Source organism: Micromys minutus, assembly GCF_963924665.1.
Source record: "Micromys minutus genome assembly, chromosome: 1".
In the NCBI taxonomy this organism is placed as follows: domain Eukaryota; kingdom Metazoa; phylum Chordata; class Mammalia; order Rodentia; family Muridae; genus Micromys; species Micromys minutus.
Window position 1 is genome coordinate 202015490 of NC_137969.1, and position 27811 is coordinate 202043300.

Consider the following 27811-nt stretch of genomic DNA (forward strand, 5'->3'; position numbering starts at 1 on the left):
GGAAATCCAAGACACAATGAGAAGACTGAAACTAAGGATAATAGGAATAGAACAGGGAGAAGAGCATCAACTAAGGGGCACAGTAAATATCTTCAACAAAATCATAGAAGAAAACTTCCCTACCCTTAAGAATAAGATGACCACGAGCATAAAAGAAGCCTTCAGAACTCCAAATAGGTTGGACTAGAAAAGAAATACCTCCCAACACATAATAGTAAGAACATCAAGCGCCCAAAGTAAAGAAAGAATACTAAAAGCAGTAAGGGAAAAAGGTCAGGTAACATATAAAGGCAGACCAATCAGACTCACACCCGATTTCTCAACAGAGACTATGAAAGCTAGAAGAGTCTGGACAGACATCATGCACTCCTTAAGAGAGCACAAATGCCAGCCCAAGCTGCTATACCCAGCAAAACTATCAATCACCATCGATGGAGAGACGAAGATATTTCAAGACAAATCAAAATTCACACAATATCTGACCACAAACCCAGCACTACAATGAATTATAGGTGGAAAACCCAATACAATGAAAAAAAATACAGCCTAGTAAGAACAAGAAAACTCTTAAACAAGAAAACTAAAAAAAAAAAAAAAAAAACACACACAGACACAACTAAACCCAAAAAAGCAATAATGGCAGGAAACAGAAACAACTATTCCTTGATATCTATTAACATAAATGGTCTCAACTCCCCAATAAAGAGACATAGAGTATCAGACTGGATACATAAACAAAATCCAGCCTTTTGCTGCATACAGGAAACTCATCTCAGAGACAGAGACAGACACTATCTCAGAGTAAAAGGGTGGGAAAAAAACTTCCAAGCAAACAGCTCCAAGAAGCAAGCTGGAGTGGCTATTCTAATATCGAATAAAGTAAATTTCCAACCAAAAGTTATCAAAAAAGATAAGGAAGGACACTTTTTACTCATTACCAGAGAAATCTGTCAGGAGGAACTCCCAATCCTTAACTTATATGCTCCAAATTAAAAATCACCCACATTCATAAAAGAAACCCTACTAAAGCTCAAAAAATACATTTCACCCCACACAATAATAGTGGGAGACTTTAATACCCAACTCTCGCCAATGGACAGATCAGGAAAACAGAAACTGAACAAGGACACTGCAAAACTAGCAGAGACTTTGAACCAAGTAGGATTAATAGATATATACAGAACATACTATCCCAAAGTAAAAGAATACACCTTCTTCTCACCACCCCATGGCACCTTCTCGAAAATTGACCACATAATTGGACACAAAACGCGCCTCCATCGATATAAGAAGATTGAAATACTCCCATGCATCCTCTCAGATCACCATGGTTTACGGCTGGTCTTTAACAACAACAAAGACAACAAAAAGCCCACATACACATGGAAACTAAACAATGCTCTGTTAAAGGATAGCAGGGTCAAAGAAAAAATAAAGAAAGAAATTAAGGATTTTCTAGAATACAACAAAAACGAAAACACAACATACCCAAACCTATGGGATGCAATGAAAGCAGTATTGCGAGGAAAACTCATAGCCCTAAGTGCTTCCAAAAAGAAACTGGAGAGAGCTCACATCAGCAACCTGAAAGAAACAGCTAAAAGCCCTAGAACAAAAGAAAGCAGATATACCCAAAAAGAGTAGACGGCAAGAAATAATCAAAATTAGGGAAGAAATAGACCAAATAGAAACAAAAAGAACTATTGAAAAAATCAACAAAACCAAGAGTTGGTTCTTAGAGAAAAATCAACAAGATTGATAAACACCTAGCCAGACTAACTAGAGTGCAAAGAGAGAGTATCCAAATTAACAAAATCAGAAAGGAAAGTGGGGACATAACAACTGAAACTGAGGAAATTCAAGAAATCATCAGATCCTACTACAAAAACTTATACTCCACAAAATTGGAAAATCTGGAGGAAATGGATGAATTCCTAGACAGATACAAGGTCCCAAAGTTAAACCAGGACCAAGTAAACCATCTAAATAATCCCATAACACCTAAAGAAATAGAAGAAGTCATCAAAAGCCTCCCAACCATAAAAGCCCAGGTCCAGACGGGTTCAGTGCAGAATTTTATCAGACTTTTATTGAGGATATAACACCAATACTCGCCAAACTATTCCAAAAGATAGAATCAGATGGAATATTACCCAACTCATTTTTTGAGGCTACAATAACCCTCGTACCTAAACCACACAAAGATCCTACAAGGAAAGAGAACTTCAGACCAATCTCACTTATGAACATTGATGCAAAAATACTCAACAAAATCCTTGCAAACCGAATCCAAGAACACATCAAAACCATCATTCATCATGACCAAGTAGGCTTCATCCCTGGGATGCAGGGATAGTTTAACATAAGGAAATCCATCAAAGTAATCCACCATATAAACAAACTCAAAGAGCAAAATTACATGGTCATCTCACTAGATGCTGAGAAAGCATTCCACAAAATCCAACACCCCTTCATGTTAAAAGTCCTGGAAAGAACAGGAATCCAAGGCCCGTACTTAAACATAATAAAAGCAATATACAGCAAACCAACAGCCAACATCAAACTTAATGGCGAGAAACTTGAAGCAATCCCACTAAAATCAGGGACTCGACAAGGCTGCCCACTCTCCCCCTACCTATTCAACATAGTACTGGAAGTCCTGGCTGGAGCATTTAGACAGCAAAAGGAGATCAAGGGGATACAAATCAGAAAGGAAGAGATAAAAACATCACTCTTTGCCGATGACATGATTGTGTACCTGAGTGACCCCAAAAATTCCACCAGAGAACTCCTACAGCTGATAAACAAGTTCAGCAAAGTGGCTGGATACAAAATTAACTCAAACAAATCAGTAGCCTTCCTGTACTCAAAGGAAAAACATGTGGAGAAAGAAATTAGGGAAAACGTACCCTTCACAATCGTTACAAAAACTATGAAATACCTTGGTGTGACTCTAACTAAGGAAGTGAAGGACCTGTATGACAAGAACTTCAAACCTCTAAAGAAAGAAATTGAGGAGGATCTCAGAAAATGGAAAGATCTCCCATGCTCATGGATTGGAAAGATCAACATCTTAAAAATGGCCATCCTACCAAAAGCAATCTACAGATTCAATGCAATCCCCATCAAAATTCCAACCCAGTTCTTCATGGAATTGGAAAGATCAATGTGCAATTTCATATGGAATAACAAAAGACCTAGAATAGCGAAATTCATCCTCAACAACAAAAAAACATCTGCGGGAATCACTATCCCTGACCTCAAGCTATATTACAAGGCAATTGTGCTGAAAACTGCATGGTACTGGTACAGAAATAGGCATGTGGATCAATGGAATAGGATAGAAGATCCAGAAATGAGCCCTCATGTATATGGTCACCTGATTTTTGACAAAGGAGCAGTAAACATTCAATGGAAAAAGGACAGCCTATTCAACAAATGGTGCTGGTCCAACTGGCACTCAGCATGCAAAAGAATGAAAATAGACCCTTTCTTATCTCCTTGTACAAAGCTCAAGTGTAAGTAGATCAAAGATCTCTACATTAAACCAGATACACTGAAACTATTAGATGAGAAAGTAGGGAAAACCTTAGAACACATAGGTACAGGAGAAAATTTCCTGAACAAAACACCAATGGCTCAAGCTCTTAGGTCAAAGATTAACAAATGGGACTTAATGAGATTGCAAAGTTTCTGTAAGGCTAAAGACATCATCAAGAAAACAAAACGGCAACCAACAGAATGGGAAAAGATCTTTACCAACACCACATCAGATAGAGGCCTAATATCCAAGGTGTACAAGGAACTCAAAAAGCTAGACACCAGAGAATCAAATAACCCTATTAAAAAATGGGGTACAGAGCTAAACAAAACGTTTTCAGTTGAGGAACACCGAATGGCCGAAAACACCTGAGGAAGTGCTCAACATCCTTAGCCATCAGGGAAATGCAAATCAAAACAACCATGAGATTCCACCTCATACCAGTCAGATTGGCCAAGATCCAAAACTCAGATGACAGCAGATGCTGGCGAGGCTGTGGAGAAAGAGGAACACTTCTCCACTGTTGGTGGGGTTGCAAGCTAATACAACCACTCTGGAAATCTTTCTGGTGATACTTCAGAAAATTGGATATAGTACTACCTGAAGACCCAGCTATTCCACTTCTGGGCATATACCCCAGAGACACTTTAATACACAACAAAGGTATATGCACCACAATGTTCATAGCGGCTCTATTTATAATAGCCAGAAGCTGGAAGGAACCCAGATGTCCTTCAGTAGATGAATGGATACAAATATTGTGGTACATATTCACAGTGGAATACTACTCAGCCACCAGAAACAATGACTTAACCAAATTCTTAAGAAAATGGCTGCATTTAGAGAATATCATCCTGAGTGAGATAACCCAGTCACAAAAGAACAGACATAATATGCAGTCACTGATAGTGGAATGCTAACCACAGAGGCTTGCGCTCCCCCAGAAACAACTCACAGACTGTATAAAGTCCAAGAAATAAAGAAAACAAAAAAATATACATATATTTACAAAACAAGAAGACTTTGACTATTTCCATGTTGCGTTTTGTTTTGCATGTACTTTATGCTTATTGTAACTATTAGGTTTTCAATGCATACTGTCAAGCCCTTGAAAAAAATCAAGTACTGACTAAAAAAATATATTCACATGGTTTTATGTAAAAATTATTTCAATGTCTGAAAAAACAGTACTGACAAAAATGTAAAATTTTAAGCAAGAAATGTTTTAAATCTGTATATTTATCTTTGTTTTGTAAAATAAAGTCGTTTAAAAAAAAGAAAGTTATGTGTGAGATCTATAGTCAGATCAGAGCATACAGATACAGGATGAAAAGGACACTTATTCTGTGTTAGCCTGGCAATGCTGAATGGATGAGATGATTTTTGTTAAAATAAAAAACAAAACAACCCAGCAGCACCCATGAACAGAATTGAGAAGCTGCAGTCTGTTAGGTAGTGAAGCTGTTGATTAAAAGAACTACAATTCCAAGTTCTGGGAAGAGTCAGCTTTGCCCTATCTGTTTATCACCAATGCCTCCCCTTACAGGAGATTGGTGGCAGTTTCCAGGAACTCTCTAGAGTGGATCTATCTGTTTTCCCAAGAGTACTTTAAAGCCAGCTAGCCATGTTAGGGGTTCAACAAACCACTTTTTCAAAAGGTGACTCAAGAGGCACTTTAGCCAAAGTCTTTGAGTGAGTCCACAGATGAAAATGAAGACCTTCAAGTCTTACCAAGTTGGTGATTTAGACTGGTAGAATCCTCCTTCCTTTGTCTGTGTCACCAGCCACTCACCCCTCTTCTTAATGAAAACAAGAAGGAGTGATTATACCTCCTGGGGCTGTGCCATTTATGCTGTCTGAAAGGCACTCAAATGAGTGGCATATTATCTCACACATCTGGAGTTTACCAAATTAGCCAATTATGCTGGAGCTCATAAAATGAGGCCTTAAATGTCATTTAACTAGAAAATATTATAATCACCAAGTGCTCTGATTGTAAGATGATACTTGGTGCAACATCAGTGGTTACGGAAAACAAATCGCAAAGCAAAACACAGTTCCAATGCTCTCCCCAAAGCAACCACATATTTTCTACAGCAATACTTTCTGAAGAATACCATATTTCGGAAGGCACCAGCAATCAACATGTTTCTCATTTGAAGCTGAGTTTAATCTGACCTAGTTGTTTCCTGGTTACTGGCCTTGAGCATGCCAGTGCCCGAGAATTATTGTCATAAGAGCTAAGGCTCATACAGGATGAGAGCAGACTTCCTACAAACCACCAACGTAGACACTTGGCTGCATGGAATGTGGAATGATTGGATTAAGTCCTGAGTTGCTGGGGGTTTCAGGTCGTGCCACGGAGTCACCGATACTTAATTGGTTGAATATATACTACTTCTTGGGGGCTCTTATTGTCACTTAAGAGATAGAAGATGATTTAAATTGCTGTGTGATTTGAAAGCAGAAATGCCAAAAGATTATATAATAGCTACTTGAAAATTGTAACTTTATACCTACTATTTTTATATCATTTTCTTCCTAATCAATAAGTAATAAGATGGGCTCTTTTAGTGAAAAGCAACACAGTAGAAGAGAAAAAAAACAAAAACAAAAACATGGTCATTTACTTCTCTGATCTTCAGCTACGTCACACAAAATATAAAATGATATGCTCTTATGCTGTGTTGACAGTAGCTCACGAAAAGCCCTGGTACACTGTGTGCAACTCTGATGTAATTACAGATTGTTATATGTCTTCTTTCCCATGCCTTATCAGGATGAGCTGAGTTCTGTTAAATTCCTAGTTTTTTCTTTATTTCAGGAATAACAGACACTAGGGCAATGGCAGAAAAGTAGGGACAGGGTGTGCAGACCGTCCTGGATGTACTAACATGACCCCTATCTCTGTCCACTGAATTGGAATACTTCAGCACTCTGTTCTCCTCTCCCGCTTCCTTCTGCAGAGGTCAGCTCAGCCGAGAAGTAATAGCATCTTCTCCTGTGAGGACCACCTTCTGCAGGGACACACATAGACAGGGATGGCAGGCTTTCTGCAGGGACATTTGGAGGCAGGGATGCCAGGCACAGTTATTCCGATAAGCTTGCATGTGAATCGTATTGGCTTTAAAGATTCCTAATCAAGTTAGCTGTGCCTTTTGCCTTTTAGGGTTACGGTATCCCAGTAGATGTATATATTTGGCTAGTTTGTTTCTGAGACCAGAGAGAGAGAGAGAGAGAGAGAGAGAGAGAGAGAGAGAGAGAGAGAGAGAGAGAGAGAGAGAGAGAGAGAGAGAGAGAGGTGTGACCATGGAAGTAATCTCATGGTGACAGGGACAAATCTCTTATATTCATTTTTCTGAGTTCTCCTTTCTGCATTAAATCAGCAGTCACCTTGTCAAAAGCAGATTATGAGAATTAAAAACTATGAAAATGTCTGGTATTTGTAAAGCTTAAATTTTTAAAAAATTAAGTGGCAATAAAAAGCTGGAATGAAAAAAAAAAGCCACTTCTTTAACAAAAGCACAATCTATGCTTTTAAGAAGAAAACACAAAGTAGAAGGAGCAGAGCCAGAAGTGGCCAGGAATGGTCTTCTTTATAGTAAGCTGAAGTCTAGATGGCTAGGCATGCTCTTCTTTATAATATGCTGAAGAATAGATGGCCAGGCATGATCTTCTTTACAGTAATCTGAAGTCAAAGGCATGGTTTTCTTTATAGTATGCTGAAGTCTAAATGGCCAGGCATGGTCTACTTTATAGTATGCTGAAGTCTAAGGCATGGTCTTCTTTATAGTATGTTGAGATCTAGACACACAGCTGAAAAAGGAAGTAAGGGCCACTTCATACTCCTGCATAGGGGATAGGCTTGTGCAGAACCTAGGAATACCAACATTTTGATCCTTAACCTTTCATCACCTTTAACCTAGAGAGGTGTGATCATCAAACAAATCAGAGCTCACACCCAACTATGGAAGCCATCTCTGAGAACATGGTACACTCAAAAAACCAAGACAGGAAATAAAGTCTTCTAGTTTTACTAAGATAAGGTTAGCGGTTTGTATTAAAGTTTTTCTCTTTTCTTTTTATTCAGTTTTGTTTGTTGGTCTTTGTTTAGTTTAAAGCTATTAAATGATTGTCTCAGGTATCATGATCTACATGCTACCTTTTTCTTTGTATTTTTTTTTTTAATTTAACAAATATTTCCATTTCTAAGAACAGAGTCCTCTTATCTTTGGGCAACAGCATTTCCAGATATACAGGCACTGCGGAGAAATGCCAATTTGCTGTAGAAGCAATATAGGAAAAGGCCAATTTTGTTATACCAGGACCACACACACTGTGTGCTTGCTGTACTATTTGATATCAAAGCAGAGACATTAGTTTTCTCTAACACATAAATGAAGTAAGGATCCTGGCTAAGGATCCCCGTGTCTAATTCAGAGATGCCCCTACAGTTTACAGAGTTTGCTGATGTTAACAGGACTCTTTCTGTAAAGGGACATCTCTGTGACAAGATAATACACGATGATTTCTTTAGTCTTAAGTATCTATAGAGCAGAGAAGGCATGATTTATAACCCTATCATAAAGACAAGTATGCTGGCAATGTCTGACTCCTTCTTATCCCATTGCAGAGAGTGTGGACCAGGGCGTGACTCATCTGTGATTTACAGCATACAGCACAGCTCTGAGGACCTCTGATCACGTTTACTATAATTACACTTCTCTCCTCAGACCAAGCAATGCACAGAAAAATATTGCATGGAAACATATTTTGAAGGTATAGGATGCTCAAGACAGGACATACTTTATGCAGCATATATGTGGGGATGGAAGGGAAACCATTCCGAACAAGCCAGAGAAAAGTGGTCAGGGCTGGTGAAATGTGAAGCCACTTCTGAATGAAGAGGGTAGATTAGGTGTTCCAGGAAGACAACTTGCAAAAGTTCTAAGAGTGAGAGATGAGAAGCCCTCACGCCACTGGATTTTCCTATGGCACATCTGTTCATGGACATGAGCCTAAAGAGGAAGGCACAAGTGCTAGCAACAGCTCTACGCACCATGACAAGAATTTGAACTTTATACCACAGGGCACATTTTTACATGCTCCCCAAATACTTTGCTGATACAATCATTAAAACAGTATGGTATTGGCACAGATAAATCATTAGGATGTGTGATGCCTGCATACAGACTAGACAAGGCAATAAAACATCAGGACATGGAAACAGTGTCAAAAGCCAAGTGCGCAAAACAAGTTTGTTAATTGGAGTGTAGAATCCAAACTTGCTGAATGAAAGGTGGGTGTGTCCAGGTGATATTTGGATAACTGACTAATCATTTAATAATAAATTATAATGCTTATACACAAAACTATAAAAAGAATTGCTGGAGAACTAAAAAAAAAGTCAATACAAAATACCAGTGAAAAGCTTTATAACCTGGGTTTAAAAATGTAACTTTTGTTAATTCTTTTAGTGTGAGGTTACTATATAGCTCAAAGGAAAAATGTATATTACCACCAAAATCATGATATAGAAAACCCTAAACTCTAAAGACATTAATAGATTTCAGTTATATCCTAAAAGGCAAATGAGAAAGAAAGCTTTTGATATTTGTAACAAAGAATTTTGTATACAATATAATCTGTAATAACCTGCAAGTCAATAATAATAATAATAATAATAATAATAATAATAATAATAATAATAATAAGAAGAAGAAGAAGAAGAAGAATAAACTGACCCCCAAAAAAGGGTAAAAGCCACAAACTATTAAATCATGCAAGAAATTAGCCCTAATGAAAGTTCTCTTTCTTTGTAGGGTCTTTGTGTGGTTAGGTATGATTGTAATTGTGGCTTTGAAGAGTGAGATGGGAAGTGTTCTTTCTGCTTCTATTTTGTGTAATAGTATGGAAAGTATTGGTATTAGGTCTTCTACGAAAGTCTGATAGAATCCTGCACTGAACCCATCTGGTCCTGAACTTTTTCGTGCTTGGAGGCTTTTGATGACTGCTTCTATTTCTTTAGGTGTTATGGGACTGTTTAGATGGCTTCTTTGATCCTGATTTAACTTTGGTATCTGGTATCTGTCTAGAAATTTGTCAATTTCCTCCAGATTTTCCAGTTTTCTTTTTTTGTTTTTTTTTGAGTATAGGCTTTTGTAGTAGAATCTGATGATTTCTTGAATTTCCTTGGTTTCTGTTGATATGTCTCCCCTTTCATTTCTGATTTTGTTACTTTATATACTCTCTCTGTGCCCTCTAGTTAGTCTGGCTAAGGGCTTATCAATCTTGTTGATTTTCTCAAAGAACCAGCTCCTGGTTTTGTTGATTCTTTGTATAGTACTTTTTGTCTCTATTTGTTGATTTCTGCTCTGAATTTGATTATTCCCGACTGTCTACTCCTCTTGGGTGTATCTGCTTCCTTTTGTTCTAGAGCTTTCAGATGTACTGTCAAGTTGTTAGTTCTCCAGTTGCTTTTTGGAAGCACTCAGAGTTATGAGGTTTCCTCTCAGTACTGCTTTTATTGCATCCCATAAGTTTGGGTATGCTGTGCTGTCATTTTCATTAAATTCTAAGAAATCCTTAATTTTTTTCTTTATTTCTTTCTTGACCATGTTATAATTGAGTAGAGCATTGTTCAGCTTCCATGTGTACTGTTGCTTTTGTTGTTATTAAAAACAAGCCTTAATTCATGGTGATCTGATAGAATGCATGGGAGTATTTTGATCTTCTTATATCTGTTGAGGCCTGTTTTGTGACCAACTATATGGTTAGTTTTGTAGAAGGTACCGTGAGGTGCTGAGAAGAAGGTGTATTCTTTTGTTTTAGAATGAAATGTTCTGTAGATGTTTGTTAATTCCAATTGGTTCATAACCTCTGCTACTTTCACTGTCTCTGTTCAGTTTTTGCTTCCATGATCTGTCCATTGATGAGAGTGGGGTGTTGAAGTCTCCCACTATTATTGTGCGTGGTGCAATATATGCTTTGAGCTTTAGTAGAATTTCTTTTATGAATGTGGGTGTCCTTGTATTTGGAGCATAGATGTTCAGGATTGAGAGTTTATCTTAATAGATTTTTTTCTGTGAGGAGCGAAATGTGTCCTTCCTTATATTTTTTGATAACTTTTGGTTGAAAATCTATTTTATTTGATATTAGAATAGCTACTCCAGCTTGTTTCCTGGGACCATTTGCTTGGAAGGTTTTATTTTTCTCCCAGCATTTTACTCTGTGGTAGTGTCTGCCTTTGTCTCTGAGATGAATTTCCTGTATGCAGCAAAATTCTGGATCTTGTTTACATATTCACTTTGATATTATATGTCTTTTTATTGAGGAATTGAGTCCATTGATGTTAAGAGATATTTAAAAATAGTAATTGTTGTTTCCTGTTATTTTTGTTATTAGAGGTAGACTTATGTTTGTGTGCTTTTCTTCTTTTGGTTTTCTTGCATAATTATTTTCTTGATTTTCATAGGATGTAGTTTCCCTCCTTGTGTTGGAGTTTTCCATCTATTATCCTTTGTAGAGTTGAATTTATGGACAAATATTGTGTAAATTTGCTTTTGTCCTGGAATATCTTGGATTCTCCATCTATTCTAATTGAGAGTTTTGCTGGATATAATAACCTGGGCTGGCATTTGTGTTCTCTTAGGGTCTGTATAACTTCCAGGATTTTCTAACTTTCATAGTCTCTGTTGAGAAGTCTAGTGTAATTCGGACTGGTCTGCCTTTATATGTTACTTGTCCTTTTTTCCTTACTGCTTTTAGTATCCGTTCTTTTGAACATTCAGTATTTTGACTATTATTTGTCGGGAGGAGTTTTTTTTTTTTTTTTCTGGTCCAATCTATGTGGAGTTCTGTAGGCTTCTTGTATGTTCATGATCATCTCATTCTTAAGGGTAAGGATGTTTTCTTCTACGATTTTTTTCAAGATAGCTACTGTGTCTTCTATTTGGAAGTCTTTGCCCTCATCTACACCAATTATCTTTAGGTTTGCTCTTCTCTTTGTGTCCTGAATGTTTTGGGTTAGGAGCTTTTTAATTTTTGCATTTTCTGTGACTGTTGTGTCAACGTTTTCTATGTTGTCTTCTGATCCTGAGATTCTCTTTTCTATCACTTGTGGTCTATTGGTGTAGCTTGCATCTATGCATCTATGACTGCTGATTTCTTTCTTTGATTTTCTATCTGCAGGGTTGTCTTTTTTTGTGATTTCTTTATTGTTTCTATTTCTGTTTCTAATTCCTTCACTTGTTTGATTGTCTTTCCCTGTAGTTCTTCGAGACATTTTTGTGTTTCCTCTTTAAGGGCTTCTATTTGTTTACTTGTGTTCTTCTGATTCTCCTGTAATTTTTAAGGGAGTTATTTATGCTCTTCTCAAAGATCTGCATCATCATCATAAAGTATGATTTCAAGTCTAAGTCTTGTTTTTCAGCAGTGTTGGAAAATCCACTACTTGCTGTGATGGGAGAGCTGGGTTCTGTTGTTGCCAGGTTGTGTCAGTTTCCATTACTTAGTTCTTTCCCTTTCCCCTTGCCATCTTGTTATCTGTGATTTTAGATGATCTTGCTGCTTCTGACTGGAGCTTGTGTCTCCTGTGAGTCTGAAGGTTCGTGGGCTAAGGAAGGAGATTGCTCCCTGGTGTTTGGCTCTTTGCAGGCAGGCAGTGAGTTTTGATGGCAGTTAATCTGTTCTATCTCTGTGAGCTCAGATGAGAGAGCGCTTGAGAGGCTGTTCTGGGAGCTCAGCTATCTGTGGGCAGGTCCTGAGACCTGATGAAGGTCACCTGGCCCTCTCTATGGGATGGAAAGGACCCAGTCTCAGAGCGCACCATTCTATCTGTCCTCTGAGAGCTCCAGGTGTTCCCTCCCTGGATAGCCAGTGGGGTGTGTGGTGGGCTCCCTCAGGGTTCAGGTGGGAGAGTGGTTTGAAGCTTTTTTGGGAGCTTAGTCATCTTCTGGAAGGTCCTGCATCCTTGGCGGCTTTTATGTCTTTATTTTCATTATTTTGTTCAAATGTTTGCATTTTCACAGACTTCATTAGGGCTTTATTTGTTCTTCCTTAAAGTCCTTGGACATATTCATAACTTGTATTTTTGAAGTCTTTCTCTTGTGCTTCAGCTAAATTGCATTTCTCAGGGCCTGCTGCAGTAAGGTTTCTGACTTCAAGAGGAGGCGTACTGTATTGGCTATTCATGCTGGTGTTTTGTGCTGGGACCGAAACATCTGGAGTTAGATCATTTGAGGTGTTTCTTGGGGTCAATATCTGGGCTTTGTCTGTCCTTCAGTTGTTCTTGCCCTGTATACTAGGCAAGTGTGGAAGCTTTGAGATCCCATCGAGAGACAGTGCTTCTGAAGGTCTGAGAGTGACAAGGGATTGGACAAGGAAGAAAGGCTGAGAAGGATCATGGGAAAGGAGTTTGGGATTTGCACCAAGAAGTGGAGTCCCCTGGCAATGGAGGTGGAATGGGAGTGGGTTCCTGTGAGAGACCTTCTACAGAACTAAGAGCAAGTCTGGAGAGAGTGTGATAGAGAACAGGAAGGACAGTGAAAATCATCTACATGAGTTTAAGTCCAGGAGTCACTGAAAGGTCCCTGGTAGAAAGTGTTCCTGCGAATGAATGGCTGACTCGAGGTTATGGCGGTGAGCTAGAGAGGAAGGCTGAGAGGGTCCTCGACTAGAGATTCTTAAAGTTTTATGTAAACAAGGCATTATATTCAAGTCCCAAAGTAAAAACACTATTATGTTTAGATAATATAATTAAGAAAACTTCATAACCTTAGTACCATAAGTTATAAATTGCCCTTAACTTATCAGATTGGTTACTATTATTCTCTAAAGTAGTTTCCACTATATACATTTTTGGTTTTCATTCAAATTAGGAAAATATATAATAAAATAGGAAGGCAGACTTTTTAGCATGGTTTCCTTAGTAAGACTAGGTTAGGAAAGAAAACTATGAAAAACAAGAAAATTTTTTCAAGCAGAAATACATTAAAATGACCATATAAATATATAGACCATGTACAAATGACATCACATACCCCTCTGTTCGCAAGATCATCCGAAAGCTGTCTCCTAAGCTTTTATAACTGTGTGGGTCTGTTACACTTCTCTGAACCTGGAACCTAGAAAGAAATAAAGCCACAACAGAAAAACACACATTAAAAATTTGGCCAATATTTCTTGCTTACAAAGTTTATAAAAATGTAGCATTTCCAGAGTAATTTAAAATGTTTTCATCATTACCATAGATTTGATTGTTTTATTGTTCTTATATAAAATTTACCTTATTTTTGTTATTACTTTGTTGCTATTTATTTGTACTTTATGAGAGCTCAGGTTTCCATATCTCAGCCAAATATATCCATCTACATCTTAAAGCATTTAGATTTTGTGTGTGTGTGAAAAGCAGGCACAGATGCTTTACCTAGTCTTAATCTGAAAGATTAATCTGAAAATTGGTATAAAATTACACAGTACAATCCTTAAATAATCTTCTACAATGGGTATTTAATAAAAAGTCTAGAAGTAAAAAGGAATCAATACAAGTCAGATTCTGAACGTGAACTTGGAACTAATTCTGCCCAACAGGTGCTTGAAGACTTGCAGGTGTACACTGGGCTACAATTTACCATCGTGACTTCATCATGGGACAAGGTCTCTGCACAAGTGCATTGCTCTGCACATAGCAGTTGCTCGGGGAAGGTGGCTACATTTCTGAACGATGTCCTCTTTTATCTTCTGTTTTCTTGGTATAATCATTTATCTTCCACTGTAGCACATCAAATGCAGAAACAACACCACAGCCTCATTTTTCTTTGTGTTTATTTCTAAAGATGTGATGATGAATGCTCATTTAATCACATACCACTTTCAGCCCATCCTCTAGTTTATTTATTCTATTCTTCTATCATTCTTAGCTCTTTATCCTAAATTCTGACTCAAGGTCATTTTCCTGCCTCTGCTTCCTGCCACAATTCCATCTATTTACTTGTTTCCCTTGTATGTACTTTTCAGAATTACCCCTTATAAATATTTTCCATATCATTATCATTGTGATAGTCACTCTCCATTTTTCCTTCTTCTTCCTCCTCTTTCTTTCTCTTTCTCTTCCTCTTCTTCTAGAGACAACATTCTTTGAAGTCCCAGTCTCTGGGGGATGATGTTGAAAACTGACTCATCATAGATAAGAGTAAATGCTTCCCACTGCTTGAACTCACTGGGCAACGGAAACAAAGCTGAAATTACCTAGGTTTTAGAAAGTGGAAAGCTGATAATTTGGGGGAATCAAAATTGCATCTATGTAGGGATGAGTCAGTAGAATCTCCTGGGAAAGTTTTTTGCACAAACTAATAATATTCATTAGCTGACTGATAGGATCAAGGGGACTGTGCAAAAGAGCACAATTATAAAGGCAGAATGAATCTGAAATGATGCCTGTGCCAGAATGCAGATTAAAGGTGTGCAAATTTGGGGTAGTCTCTGTTGTCTTTAACACATTTTTAGTTGGTATTTCAATATGGTTTGTTCATCTTTAACCAGAATCTAATAGTCCACGACACTGTGCTGACTACTGTTAAACTTTAAAATATTATCTTCACTTTAATTGTGTGGGGCTTTTAGTCAAAGTTGCAGCTACACTAGCAGCCAGTTTAGAAGCCTAGTTTCTGAGCGAGAACTACATTCTTAAATTTAAATTGTGCAGAGCTGTGCAGACAGCTCAGCCTATAAACCTCTTGCTGTGAAATCATAAGAACCCACCTTCAAACCCCAGGAACAATGTGAAAAAGCCAGGCATGGTAGTACACGCTTGGCTTTCTAGCACTGGAGAGGTGGAGACAGGAGGATTCCTGCGGCTTTCTGGGCAGTCACTCTCACCTCCTTAGTGAGCCCAAAGCTAGTGAAAAAACCCTGCCTCGAAACATCAAGGTGGACTGAACTTGAGGAATGATCTTCAAGGCTTTCCCTGGTTTCCATGTGCACATGATCCTGTACATAAATGTGCTTCTACGTATATAGGAATACATGAACACTCACACACAAGCATACGTGAACACACAAAAACTAAATGTAAAGCACTTATCATGAGAGAATGAGCCAGGACAGATAGATGATGGCTGTGTATTTACCACTGGCTTGAAACACTCACAAGAGGTCTGTATAGTGTAAGAACAGACTTTGATGGTTTGGGAATTTCTGGAGGATAACACGTAGATGAGCTAACTTTGTGTTTTAAAATAATTTAACACTACACAGAAAGTAATCCAATAGGAGAATTATGTATAGGATTGCACAACGAATAACATGTAACATACAGAACAATTTCCAAAATATGATTTTGACTCTTATCCAAAAAAGTATACCCATCTCCACATTTGCACATTTGTAGCCTGTGTTCATTGCTGATAATTAAAATTTTTCTCAGTTCAGTTGAGAAATCAGATTCTTGTATTGAGAATTATTTAAAACATATTCATGTATGGCAAAACCATTACATTTACAAAAAAAAACATGAGCACATATATGTTTCTCATAATATCTGTAATGATCATTCACTAAATACATTTTTACCTGTCGAGTTCTTTTGTAGATGCTTTTCTTCTGACTTGCCAAGTGTTTTCTTAATGCATGCCATATGATACTGGATGTTACAGGTTTCACAAGTATTCTGCACGTTATGCCCACTTTTAACAAGTGGAATAAAGAATCGAAAGAAAACAGAACTAAAAATTTAAGAGTCCCTGCTAACCCCAAACGCCTGAAATGTTAAGTAGCAAGGGCATCGTGCTGTCCAGGTGTGCTAGGCCGCGGCTGGGGGTGGGATTACTGCTCTCAGCAAAGGCTCCAGAAGAGAATCAGGAGGGGAAGGGGTTTGAGTTGGTCCTCCAGGATTCAAAAGGGAAATAGACCCAAGGAGTACAAAGCAGTCCAGGTAGGGAGAGGAACAAAGGCCACTGAAGGAAAGCTGTGCTTCCTAGTGTAGACATGAGGGAAGCATTGCAGCCTGCCAGGGTTTCCTTCAGGAGGATACCATGACATTCTGCTAGCACACATGGTTGGCTCAGGATGGATTCAGACCTATTTGGGTTTATTGGGGTGGTGTGCAGTGGGGTACTCAAGTGAGTATCTTTTCTCAGCTCTGAAGCTAAGCATTTCAGCTCTCTGGGTGGCCACCTTACAGATGTGTGACCCTGCTTCTAGACAGTACTGTGAGCCAGCAGATGGACCAATATGAGCACATCCAAGTTCTGGTCAACTTTAACCTCTTGTTGATTGCTGAGGTTAAGAAACTTCAGCTTTGTTTACAGTGTTGACAACTTCAGATATTATGCAGGTTTGCGAAGCTAATCTGGCTATTGGAAGTGTAGGCACTTTTCTAAGTGAAATTCCTTTTTCTTTTGCAGAATAAAAAAAGTTAAAGACTGCAATCCATTTTACATTCAGTTAATGTGAGTTACTGAGCATTAGTGTGTCAAATGTACTATTATGTCATATCCATTCTTTAGGGTATATGTTCTGAATTTTAGACATGGCTCTACATTTTAGAAATAGGTGAAGAAGACAGGTAAAGAGATAATATCAATGCAAATAATAATGTCTAGACATGGTGATTTAGGACGTCAGATGGCAGTGAGTTTTATCACCACTACTCCTGATACTGAAGATGAACTTCCTGTGGGTTGACTGTTGCTGACAAAAGATAGTACTTTGCAGAAAGGGAAAACAAGGAACCGATATCTTTGGGCTAAAATTTTGTGACTGAACCTCATTCCCTAGTTCTCAGCTCCATTTCAGAAGAGGCACTCCTCAACAGTGGCCAGTGGGATGGTTAGGAGTGCTGTTTCCTGGCAGGCAGTGGACGCAGAGGCCAAATGACCACAGCTGTACTGCATGAGTAACACAGAGGAGGGGGCACAGTGAACAGCAAGACGCAGAGCGCTTTCTACTGTGCAGACAGAAGCAGTCAGGGTTCAGACACTGACGTCAGAGAGCAGCGCTTCTTCCACATGTGTCTCATGGACAGCATGCTGTACTTCGCACAGTAACATATGTGATGTATAGCTCCATGACACATGGCTTAATCTGGCAAAAGAGATATCAGTTCTTCTAAGGAAGCTCTTTTGAGTGGCATAATTACAGTGCATTTTGGTCAATCATGTACAACAGCAATTTCCTTCTTTCTTTCTGCTTAACCTCAGCATTTCCCAAGCTGTGTTATGTGCTAATAAATTCTCTTTATTCTTCAGGAGACAATCCTTGAGTTACAATTCTCAAGTTACAAAGACCAAAGCTGCCTTCCCACCTGTGATTTTTGTTGAGAAGAAGAACTTGAAACTCTCTATTGCCTTTATAAAAGTGGTCTGATCACATGTAGACTCTCCATTCAAATTACTCCATTTAGTAGAAAGAATGGTTGCTGCCAATGACACTGACTGGACAGTACATTTGAGATCTACCTGGTGCCTAACATCCATTCAGAATCAAACACAATGTTAAGGACCAAGGCTTAGTACTTTGGAGCTCGGCAAAGGAGCCAAATGGGATATTTAGCCATCGGGCCTGCCAGAGCAACACTGCCTATGCTTAGCAATGGGAGTAATGGGCCCTACCATCTGCTCCAGCAGGAGTACTAAGCACTTTACTGTACTAGTTACTAGGGCCTGGAAGGACCTCTCAGCATCCACACACAAACCACCTAATGCATGGCTGTGCATTTGCTTTCACAAACTCAAGAAATGGATATGCAGGCTCCGCTCACGTTGACATGTATTTGGCAACATCCATTTTAAACTTGTGAGCAGGGAGACGGTGAGGTGTAATGCTTCAGCACTTTAGAAAACTTCTGAGACATGGTCATAAGAAAGATGTCAATGAGCAGAGAAATGACTTTCCTGTCTTAAAAGACTTAGGATGAAACTCTTTAAAATGTCAAAATCTGTGTAAAAAATTATTGTCAGATTTGTGCACCGTCTTATTCCCAAAGGATTAAATGCTTCAGGGCATATGCATTGCACATTTATATCATTGTGTGAATACCTAGCATTTAACTGCAAAGAGCTGGACGATAGAGGGATGGAGTTATCTTCAAGTATGCATGTACAGTGCAATCTGTTTCAAGTTTTTTTTTTTCTTTTTGGGTTTTTTTTTTTTTTTTTTTTTTGCTTTTAACTTTGTAAACTTCTCTCTCTCTCTCTCTCTCTCTCTCTCTCTCTCTCTCTCTCTCTCTCTCTGTGTGTGTGTGTGTGTGTGTGTGTGTATGTACATGTGCATGTACTTGTCTTCATGTAGATGTCAGAGGACAGCTTGCAAAAATCTGGTCTCTTCTTTTACCGTGTGGTTCCAAGGTATTAAAATCAGATCCTCAGGCTTGGAGATGACCCACTGAGCCATCTCACCAGCTCCAAGAATACTTCTTAAGGATATTATTTGGTGAGTGCTGAGGGGCGGGGCGTGGAACTGAAGAAAAGGTGGTGGCAAAGGCTGTTGTGAGTTATCCCTCTACACTGTGGCCAACCCCAATTTGATTTGTGTGGTAAGCGATGTTGACTTCTGGTATCCGCTCCCTGAGATCCCCTTCTAGCTTAACAGTTTCTGTTCTCTTCCACCCTCTCTCTTGTTTGACCTGGACCTCAGAAACCATTCACACCGAACACTACTCATCATTACTTTGACTTTGAAGTGTTGTCTAAGCGTGCCCTCTATTAAAGTGATTTTGTTTCCAAGGAAGGGGTGGCAATGGTTGGCTTTGTTCAGGGTGGGGAGTGCAGAGGTCCTGGGTACCAAATCTCTAAGTAGCACCTCGTTCTCCCTCAATGGCAGTGTATGCCACCAAACACAATAGCCCGTACATTAATTGCACCCTTGTGTCAAAGGAGGCTAGGCACACTGGAGACACAAGACTCAGCATCCCCAGTTTCAATTCTAGTGATGTGTAGCGAAATCCAAGCCTGCCTTTCTCCTCGGTGGAAAAACGGGACAGCAGACAGCAGGGAAGTATTGAATTTTGGAGGAAGACCAGCAATAGTATTTAATTTTTGAATTTCTTAGTCAGAAGAGAGAAAGAACATTCTGTGCCATTGTATAAGTCCTCTCTATTTCTCAGGATACAATGCTGCTAATAGGATCTGTGGACTGAGAAGTGCTGACGAGCCTAATGGAACTCCCTGCAGAGATCTCTGTGAATGTGCTATGAATGGAGATTATTAGTAATTACCAGAATATTACATGAGCTTCTTAATAAACACTTAAGGAGCCCACTAATGAATCAGAGATTAAGGGACCAAAGGGTTTGCAATTACAGAACACATTAAAAGGATAACCATGGGAAAATTAAATAAAGATTTTAAGTCACTGTAATTAGTCAGTCTTACTGAAATAAGATGTTACTCCTACAGCGTATGTTTGCTTTCTTGCTCATCGGATGAACACCGCCAAAGCCAAAGTCAGATCAAACAGGCAAAGGCACGTTAGAGGCTTTGAAACTTATCTATATGTATATTTCATCAACTTGGGGGAAAGGCCCTACAATGCACAGAGTTAGACAGTTTCCCACCAAATGTACTCATTTCCTATGTTTTGAAAATTCCCTTGATGACAGAAGGGATGCTCCCTTCCCGTAGAGACATACACTTTGGGAACCCACACCATCCTTGCAGAAATGTCATACAGGTGGTGGGGTACTCAGGAAGATTCTGAAAAGACGGTTCTCCACGTTTTAAATTCCATAATTTATGCATTTTCTGTGCACATGTGTGGAGGTGCTCACAGGTACCGTGGCATCTGTGCCTGCCCCAGACCATTTTTTTAAAATCTTTTTTTTGTGCGCCTCGGGGAATGGTTCCCTCAGAACACTCATTTATACCCACACCTTACTTTTCAATTGTAAGTCACTGGTTAGTATCCATGTGAATTGGTTTTTGAAAATCTAGTTATGAATATTTTATTTTACTTTAGGTTAAATATAATAATATTGCATATAACTTTGTCTTGGAAACTGATAAAGTTTCAAGAGTCTTTAAGCCACATAGGATGGATATAGATTATGGCCTTAAAAATAACTTTCCTATATGTAGAGAGGTAAGGGCTAAGAGCTTTAGGGAAACAAAGATGAATGGTTTATGAATTCTGTCCTCTGGAATAGAAGAAACATTAGGGAACAGAGACACAATGTTACTAATTAACTCCAAAACACTGTGGCCTATGTGTGTGCACTAGTGAGTTGGAGCTTGGTTCACCTGGGATCTGGGTATTGCATGTGCTCACTGGGCTCTTGGTAACAGCATCAGGTAACACTCTAAAACAATGCTGTCAGATCCAGCAGTTATGTACTGTACTCTGAGCAGTGGTTGACAACTGGAGCTCAAAAGCTACGCCTGAACATATTTGGCTCTGCATGGTTCTACAGTGTCGGGGCAAGAGAATGGTCTTTATTACTGTTCAGCCAGGCAAGCGTTACACCTGTCCAAAGCCCATATGTCTTTACTACTTGCAGGTGCGCTGGGCTATGGTTTGGCTTAAAATTTGCAAAACTGAATGAGACCAATACACTTCTCTATTATTATAAAGCAGTTTATAATTTGAAGAAATATGTAGCCAGAGGCACGCATTGGCCTAGATAATGACTTCAGATAAGGAAGTGGCATTCTGGCAAAGCTACAAAAGCAAAGAAAACTCTGTGGCATGTAACTCTGGACACTTTAAAAAAACAGAGCTTCAAAAAAAGTTATCTCTATAAAAAATCAGATCAGTCCAAATAGCCTCATTATAATTTAAGTAATTTTCTGTGATCCTAGGTATGTCTAACTGTATCTCTCCACAGGAGCCAGTCACAGTTAAAGGCTGATGTGTTGTAGCTGTATATTTTACAATTTATAATTAATGGTAAGTTAAGTATCCTTTCAATGGCTCATCATTGCTGACCACACATTTTGTTACAATGAACTCAGTGTCACTCAGTGCAGGAAGTATGTCTCTTTTCCACTATTTTGCATCATTATAAGGCGTTTCTAGTTTAGATCCTATGGAAATATCTAATATCATTTTGTGATAAGGCTTATTGTACCACTGGGCTCGCATCCTTCCGTGTGTAGTGACTAAGCACTGACAATCTAATTCTAAAACTTACTTAAAGACAACATGCTAGTTACCAACTCAAAGGCAAATGATCGCTAGAGATTACGACCTAATCTAATAATGCTAAGTCACAAAAAGTAAAATAGGCTGATTAACATGGCTGTATAATTAAAGTGCTCTAGGCATAAACTGGTCTCAATTAAATGAAGGCTTGACCAGCATGGATTTCAATTATTTTGTTTTGTAAGACATATGCCACATCAAAACAAAAACAACAAAACACAAAATCAAAACAAAACTATGCTTAAAATCAGGTTGTGGTGTGGCCAGTCAGAGTACATGCATGTGGTGTGGCCAGTCAGAGTACATGCACACACACACACACACACACACACACACACACACAATCAGACCTCATATTTAATGCCAACAGATAATTTCATCCAGATGTGTTCCTCTCAGCATTCTTACAAGTACGTTGTTCTAAGCTAGCCATCGCAGTGGTTACTATGTGTGGAACCAGTGTGTACTTAAGAAATGAGGGAAGAAGATCAGAAATAGAATTTACTAGAAAGGTGACAAAAATAGAGGAGGCTGCATTAACTACCGTCGTCAAATATTAAACTTATCACACTTGATGCATTTCATAGCTTTCTCAGATTCCAAAAATAACTCACCACTACTCCCACCCACAAAAGCTGGTCACATCCTTTTTCTACCTTGTCCCTCCTGTCTCCCTTCCTGTACACAAGTTTATTTCTAGCATTTCTATGACAATCTACTTGATTATACAGAGAGCTACCGTCCTTAGGTGTTGGATTTGGCTTGTTACGTTCAAGATGAGACTTGGTTTCTGGCTGCCATAAAAGTTTTCCAGAACAGAATTAAAATGTGGTCAAATCTGCCGGAACCCCTCACTGGCTCTGGGAACTGAGCCATTTTGTGGAAACTAATTATACACCAGAGACCCCAAGTCAGAGACTCAGTGAGAGAAAAAGTCAGAGAACACAGAGCCCGGAGACCTGAGAGATTACTGCATTGTATTAGAATGGATCAAATGGGCCTGTGGTATGGTTTATTTAGCATTGATAAGGAAGTCTATTATTAGGGAAGGAGCATGAAAGAGCCTGTTCGTTGCACTCCTAGGCATGGATGCTAGAAAGAAACTTGAGCAGTGGAGATGTTAAAGTTGGCAAAACACAAGAAAATGTGCTTATCATAGAGAAGGAAATTGTTCTTTTAAAAACAAAAATCTCAGCAATTCAGTTTTACCATTGAAGACTCAGGAGCCAGATGCTTGGGGGAGGACCTGCTAGCTCAGAGAGGCAGAAAAAGCACCCAGCTGACCTTCCTCCTCCACCAAAGTCCCAGAAGGAAAAAGCTCCTTCTCCATGCTGTTTTAGACGCCCTTCTACTCAGTGTCCCTCCTTTCTGATTACATATGCTCAGTTCCTGTCAGATGGTTGCTTGCTTGGTCTCTTGACCTAGGGTTGACTTTATTTAGCTCTTGGGTTAAAGGTGTGTGCTAGGGCTGAGCTACACCACAATGAGGTTTTTCCAGTTCATAGTCTTGGGGTTCACACTGTGATCAATATCCTGCCACAGAAAATTTGTTTTATTTTAATCAAGGTTTACTTTATGGTTCACTAAGATTTAGATACACTGTGATCACTTTCAATGAGGGAAAAGGTACATTATAGGTGGACAGGACCCCAAATGATGAAGAAATATCCATCAATGTTTATACATATATCTACTTAAGCTTTAAATAAAATTTAAAATGTTTTCTTTCTTTTTTTAAATTGGATATTCTCTGTATTTACATTTCAAATGTTATCTTCTTTTTCCCCACTCCAATCTTCCCTTCCCCTCCTCTTGCTTTCATGAAGGTTCTTTCTCTCCCAACCTCAGCATCTTGGCATTTCCCTACTCTGGGAAAACATGCCTTCACTGGACCATAGGCTTCTCCTCCCACTGATGCCTGATGATGCTATATAGAGCACTAACAAAACAAGAGCAATAACTTGGGCCTTGATGAATCAGGCTAGAGGAAACAAATTCCTTGGGTTGTCTCACCTATACCATGAATACAGCTCCAAGTCAGTGAGTGGCCAATACAAATGCTCCTCTCACACCAAGCTTCTTCACTGGTAAGAAGAAAATAACGTGACTTGTACATCATCTTCTGATATTGATCTTCACCTCTGGACTCCTAACAGTACTGTGAGAAAGCAGCCTTCCAAGACACCGTTCATTCTGTCTGCTTCCTCCTGTGCCACGGTTGAGACTGAGTGGAGGTACGACTTGCCCCAGCGAGCTTGGATGGATGGATGTCCTTGTGGGAGGTGAAATGAAGCTATGCTTGAAGAACAGAGACATTTGGGATCCTTCTAGCTGAGTGGATCAGTATTGACTAGACAACATAAGAAAACACCCACATAACTAACATATTGAATAGTTTTATTTATTTCCAAGTGCATGGTTCCCTAGTACACGCCTAGAGAAGATTGTCAAGGCCAACAAGAACTACTGAACTCTCCTTATCTCTTGTTCATTTCCCTCCCCTCCCCTCCCCCAGCTCCTTCCTTTCCCCTCCTTTTTCCTTCCCTACCCTTTTCTCTTTCCCTACTACTTCTTTTTCTCAATCAAATTATTTTTATAATGAATACTCCACTATTTTACAAACCTATGTTCAAAACATCCCCAGTCAAAAGGGTAGGGTTTTATCAGTTTCAAATAACAAGTTAAAAGCTACTTTAAAATGTTCTAGAACTCTAGCAACTCAAGGGAGTCATGACCTAACTTTACTCAGGAGCAGGCCTAACCTGTCTGTAGAACATGTATAGGAAACTATGTTTTACTAGTTAAACAGATGCTTAATGAAAGGACACTCATAGCTTGGCAGCATTACAGGCAGGCACTTTGGCAAACACTGAAACACTGTAAGGCCATTCGAGTCATTTGATTTTATACAACTCAGATCTTACTGTAGTTAGCAACTTTTATATGACTTTGCATCTTATAGCATAATTATCTTTAAGACCAAGTTTGCGTTACAAATTAAAATATAGATGACTGGGCGACTTGAGCAAGCCAAGTTCTAGACTACTAAGTGCTGAACGTAAAAAGATATCCATTAGAAATGGACCCAAAGGAGCAACCTCTTTCAGACTCTGTTGGGATGAGTTCTTGTGTGCAGCAAAGCTGTCCTCACCCCACACTGCGCTAATGAGCCTGAAGTCCAGGTGGGAGACTAGACAGACAGAAGTTTCATCTCTCTCTTCAAAGGTAACAAAGAACAAACTCTATTCATTAATAGTGAAGTTTATATGAATTCAAGCAAAGTAAAATTTACTGTATGTCAGTGATGCGCTGGACATGTTATACTTCGCCTAACTAAATTATTTACCTAAAAAACTGACACTTCTAGAGGGGACACATATGTAACATGATACATTAGAAACAGGCAAACTACCCTTACTAGTGATGCTTTTGTTTGCTCTCCCCATAGGACAAGGAACCCAACAAGGTTCTCGAGTTGTTGTTTCTTTGTTTCATTTTGCTTATTGTTTCTGAGCAAACTCTTGCTGTTTAGGTCAGGTTGGCCTCCAACTGCTGACTGTCCTGCCTCGGCCTACCTAATGCCAGGGTTACAGGTATGTGCTACCACATCCTGCTCGGTCAGTGCTGGAACACACTGTTCTTCTCTGTCTTGGCCAGGCTTAAGCAGACTAGTCTTCACACTAATGGCCTCATGAAACTTCTTTGATTTCATGTGTACTGTGCAGTGTTTTCTCTACATACTGAGAGGGAGGAAGTCCTCACATACTAGCATATCTGCTTTAAGCCAAGCACACACACACACACACACACACACACACACACATGCACACACACACATACATGCACACACATACACACACACATGCACACACACATGCACACACATGCACACACACACATGCACACACACACACAGATGCACACACACACACACACACACACACACACACACACACACACACACACACACACACACACACACTCACACAGACCCTGCTCACTTCAGGCTCTCCCACTCCCTGGCTCCTGTGTCCGTTCCTCTGGAATGTTTTATTCCACCACTTGAAATCAGAAATGGGCCAAGGGCCAGAGAACACAGTTTGGCCATGGATTTTAGTGAAGGCTCGGGAGGGGGCATCTCATGAGTCAAGCCCATGGTCATTACTGTCTGGCCTTTGAAACACAGACTTTTGTATGTTCAGAGGTTATTATTGCATGTGGTTTGTTTCTTTGTTCTATGCCAGAGGTATGCAGCCTCTGGCTGGGTTTGAAGTGTGTCTAAGAATGAGCTGTGACAAAAGGAAGGAAAAGCCAGCCACCTCGTTCTCCCTTACTCTGCACACAGGCTCTGGTGGGGATACCCGGGTAATGCACTTTATGGCGGGTCCATCTGTCCTCCGTTTGGGAAGAAGGTCTGCTGTTGCATACTTTGATCCCTTATAGATCCTTCCACTCCAAGTGTTCCATGGCCTCTTGAAGTCAAACAAGAGCTAATTTAGATCTAGTTTATAACTGACAGAGCAGATGAGGCTGATGACACAGAGCGTATTCCACATGCCTACATAGTTCATTTTTGTCTGTTTCTGTGCTTGTGTTGTGGATTCTGCTCCTATGTGTTTCTTCAGATTAAAACCCAGTACACCTTCTGAAACTTGGGAGGCCCATGCGTCTCATGAGTATTAGGTCAAGTCCTGGCAGAAACAATGGGACTTGTTTCTGCAGCCCCGGGCTCTGAAATCTCCTCCCCAGATTTTGATGTAAGTTATAGAATAGTTGCCAGGGGCTTCCATTTTCATTCTCTTGCACACAATTTTTTAAATGAACCACAGACCCAGCTGAGTCCATCCAATGGTGAAGTCAGTGTATCTACAACTCTATGTGATATCAAGAGAATTTTCTGCATGAAGACTGGTCCAAAGAAATGTGTTTCTTACAAGTATTACTTGCATGGTGCTGGGTTTTGACTAACTCCCACGAGAATTAAAACATGTTTACAGGACAAGAACATACAATTGTGGGCCAATTAAAAATAAATGTAAGGGCTAGAGATATGGCTTAGGCAGTAAAGGGCTTGCCATTAAATTATGAGGGCCTAGGTTTGAATCTTCATATGCCACATATAACCGAGGTGTGGAAACTGTACCTGTAATGCCAGTGCTGTGGTGGCAGCTGTGGATGCAGGGCCACATATAACCGAGGTGTGGAAACTGTACCTGTAATGCCAGTGCTGTGGTGGCAGCTGTGGATGCAGGGCCACATATAACCGAGGTGTGGAAACTGTACCTGTAATGCCAGTGCTGTGGTGGCAGCTGTGGATGCAGGGTCAGACATCGCCCCTGAAGCTCCCTGGTCTGCCCTAACCAACCTCTAAGCCTCTAGTTCTGTTGGAGACACTGTTCCAAAAGTGCAGAGCAATGGAGGAAGACATCTCAAATTGACACCTGTCCTCCACACGTTCTCATGCACAAGAACGTGTGTATTAGCATGCATGTGTGGGCACACTCACACTAACAAATACATACTCTGTACCTGTGACCACACCGCCTCTCCTCATTCCCTCACAAAACAACAACAATAATAATTAAAAGAGTGAATGTGAACAATTTAAACAAAAAGTCACTCGGTTTCTGAAGGTGATCTTAGAAAACTTTGACACAATATGCATAGAATTGGTAATATCACATTTTTGGTATTCAAATAAGATATTGAAAGACATTCTGAACCTCAAGTTTTAAACCTTCTAGAAGTTTGACAACATAAGTAAGTAATTTGCCGATTGGGACTTCTTTCCTTTATCAAGGGCTTTGGCTGGTAGAGCCAGACAAGTCTGCGTCAATCACATGGGGACAAATGCTTGTTTATGTGTGACGAGCAGATATATTGAGGTTGTGTCTGAAACCTAAGACTGTGACATGGAATAGCACCAGGATCTATGATCTATGCAGAATTGGAAATAATTAATAATAATAATAATAATAATAATAATAATAATAATAATAATAATAAAAACTGCCCTCTCCCTGCTTCCCTCTGTGCGCATGTGTGTGTGTTTCTGTGTGTATGTGTGTGTGTGCATGTGTGTCTGTGTGTGTATGTGTGTGTGTGTCCATGTTGGCTATGTGAATGTCTGTGCAT

General features: G+C 39.4%; 1 protein-coding gene across 2 annotated transcripts in view; it reads right to left on the reverse strand.

Annotated features, from left to right (window-relative positions):
- Window positions 1–27811, reverse strand: part of SLC25A21 (solute carrier family 25 member 21) — a gene marked incomplete at its 5' end in the record, with an annotated part of 482512 nt that overhangs the window by 139571 nt on the left and 315130 nt on the right. For both annotated transcript variants that reach the window (XM_080921836.1, XM_080921835.1), the window contains one exon: window positions 13582–13665. In XM_080921836.1, coding sequence (XP_080777962.1) covers window positions 13582–13665 — 84 coding nt within the window. The remainder of the gene's footprint in view (window positions 1–13581; window positions 13666–27811) is intronic.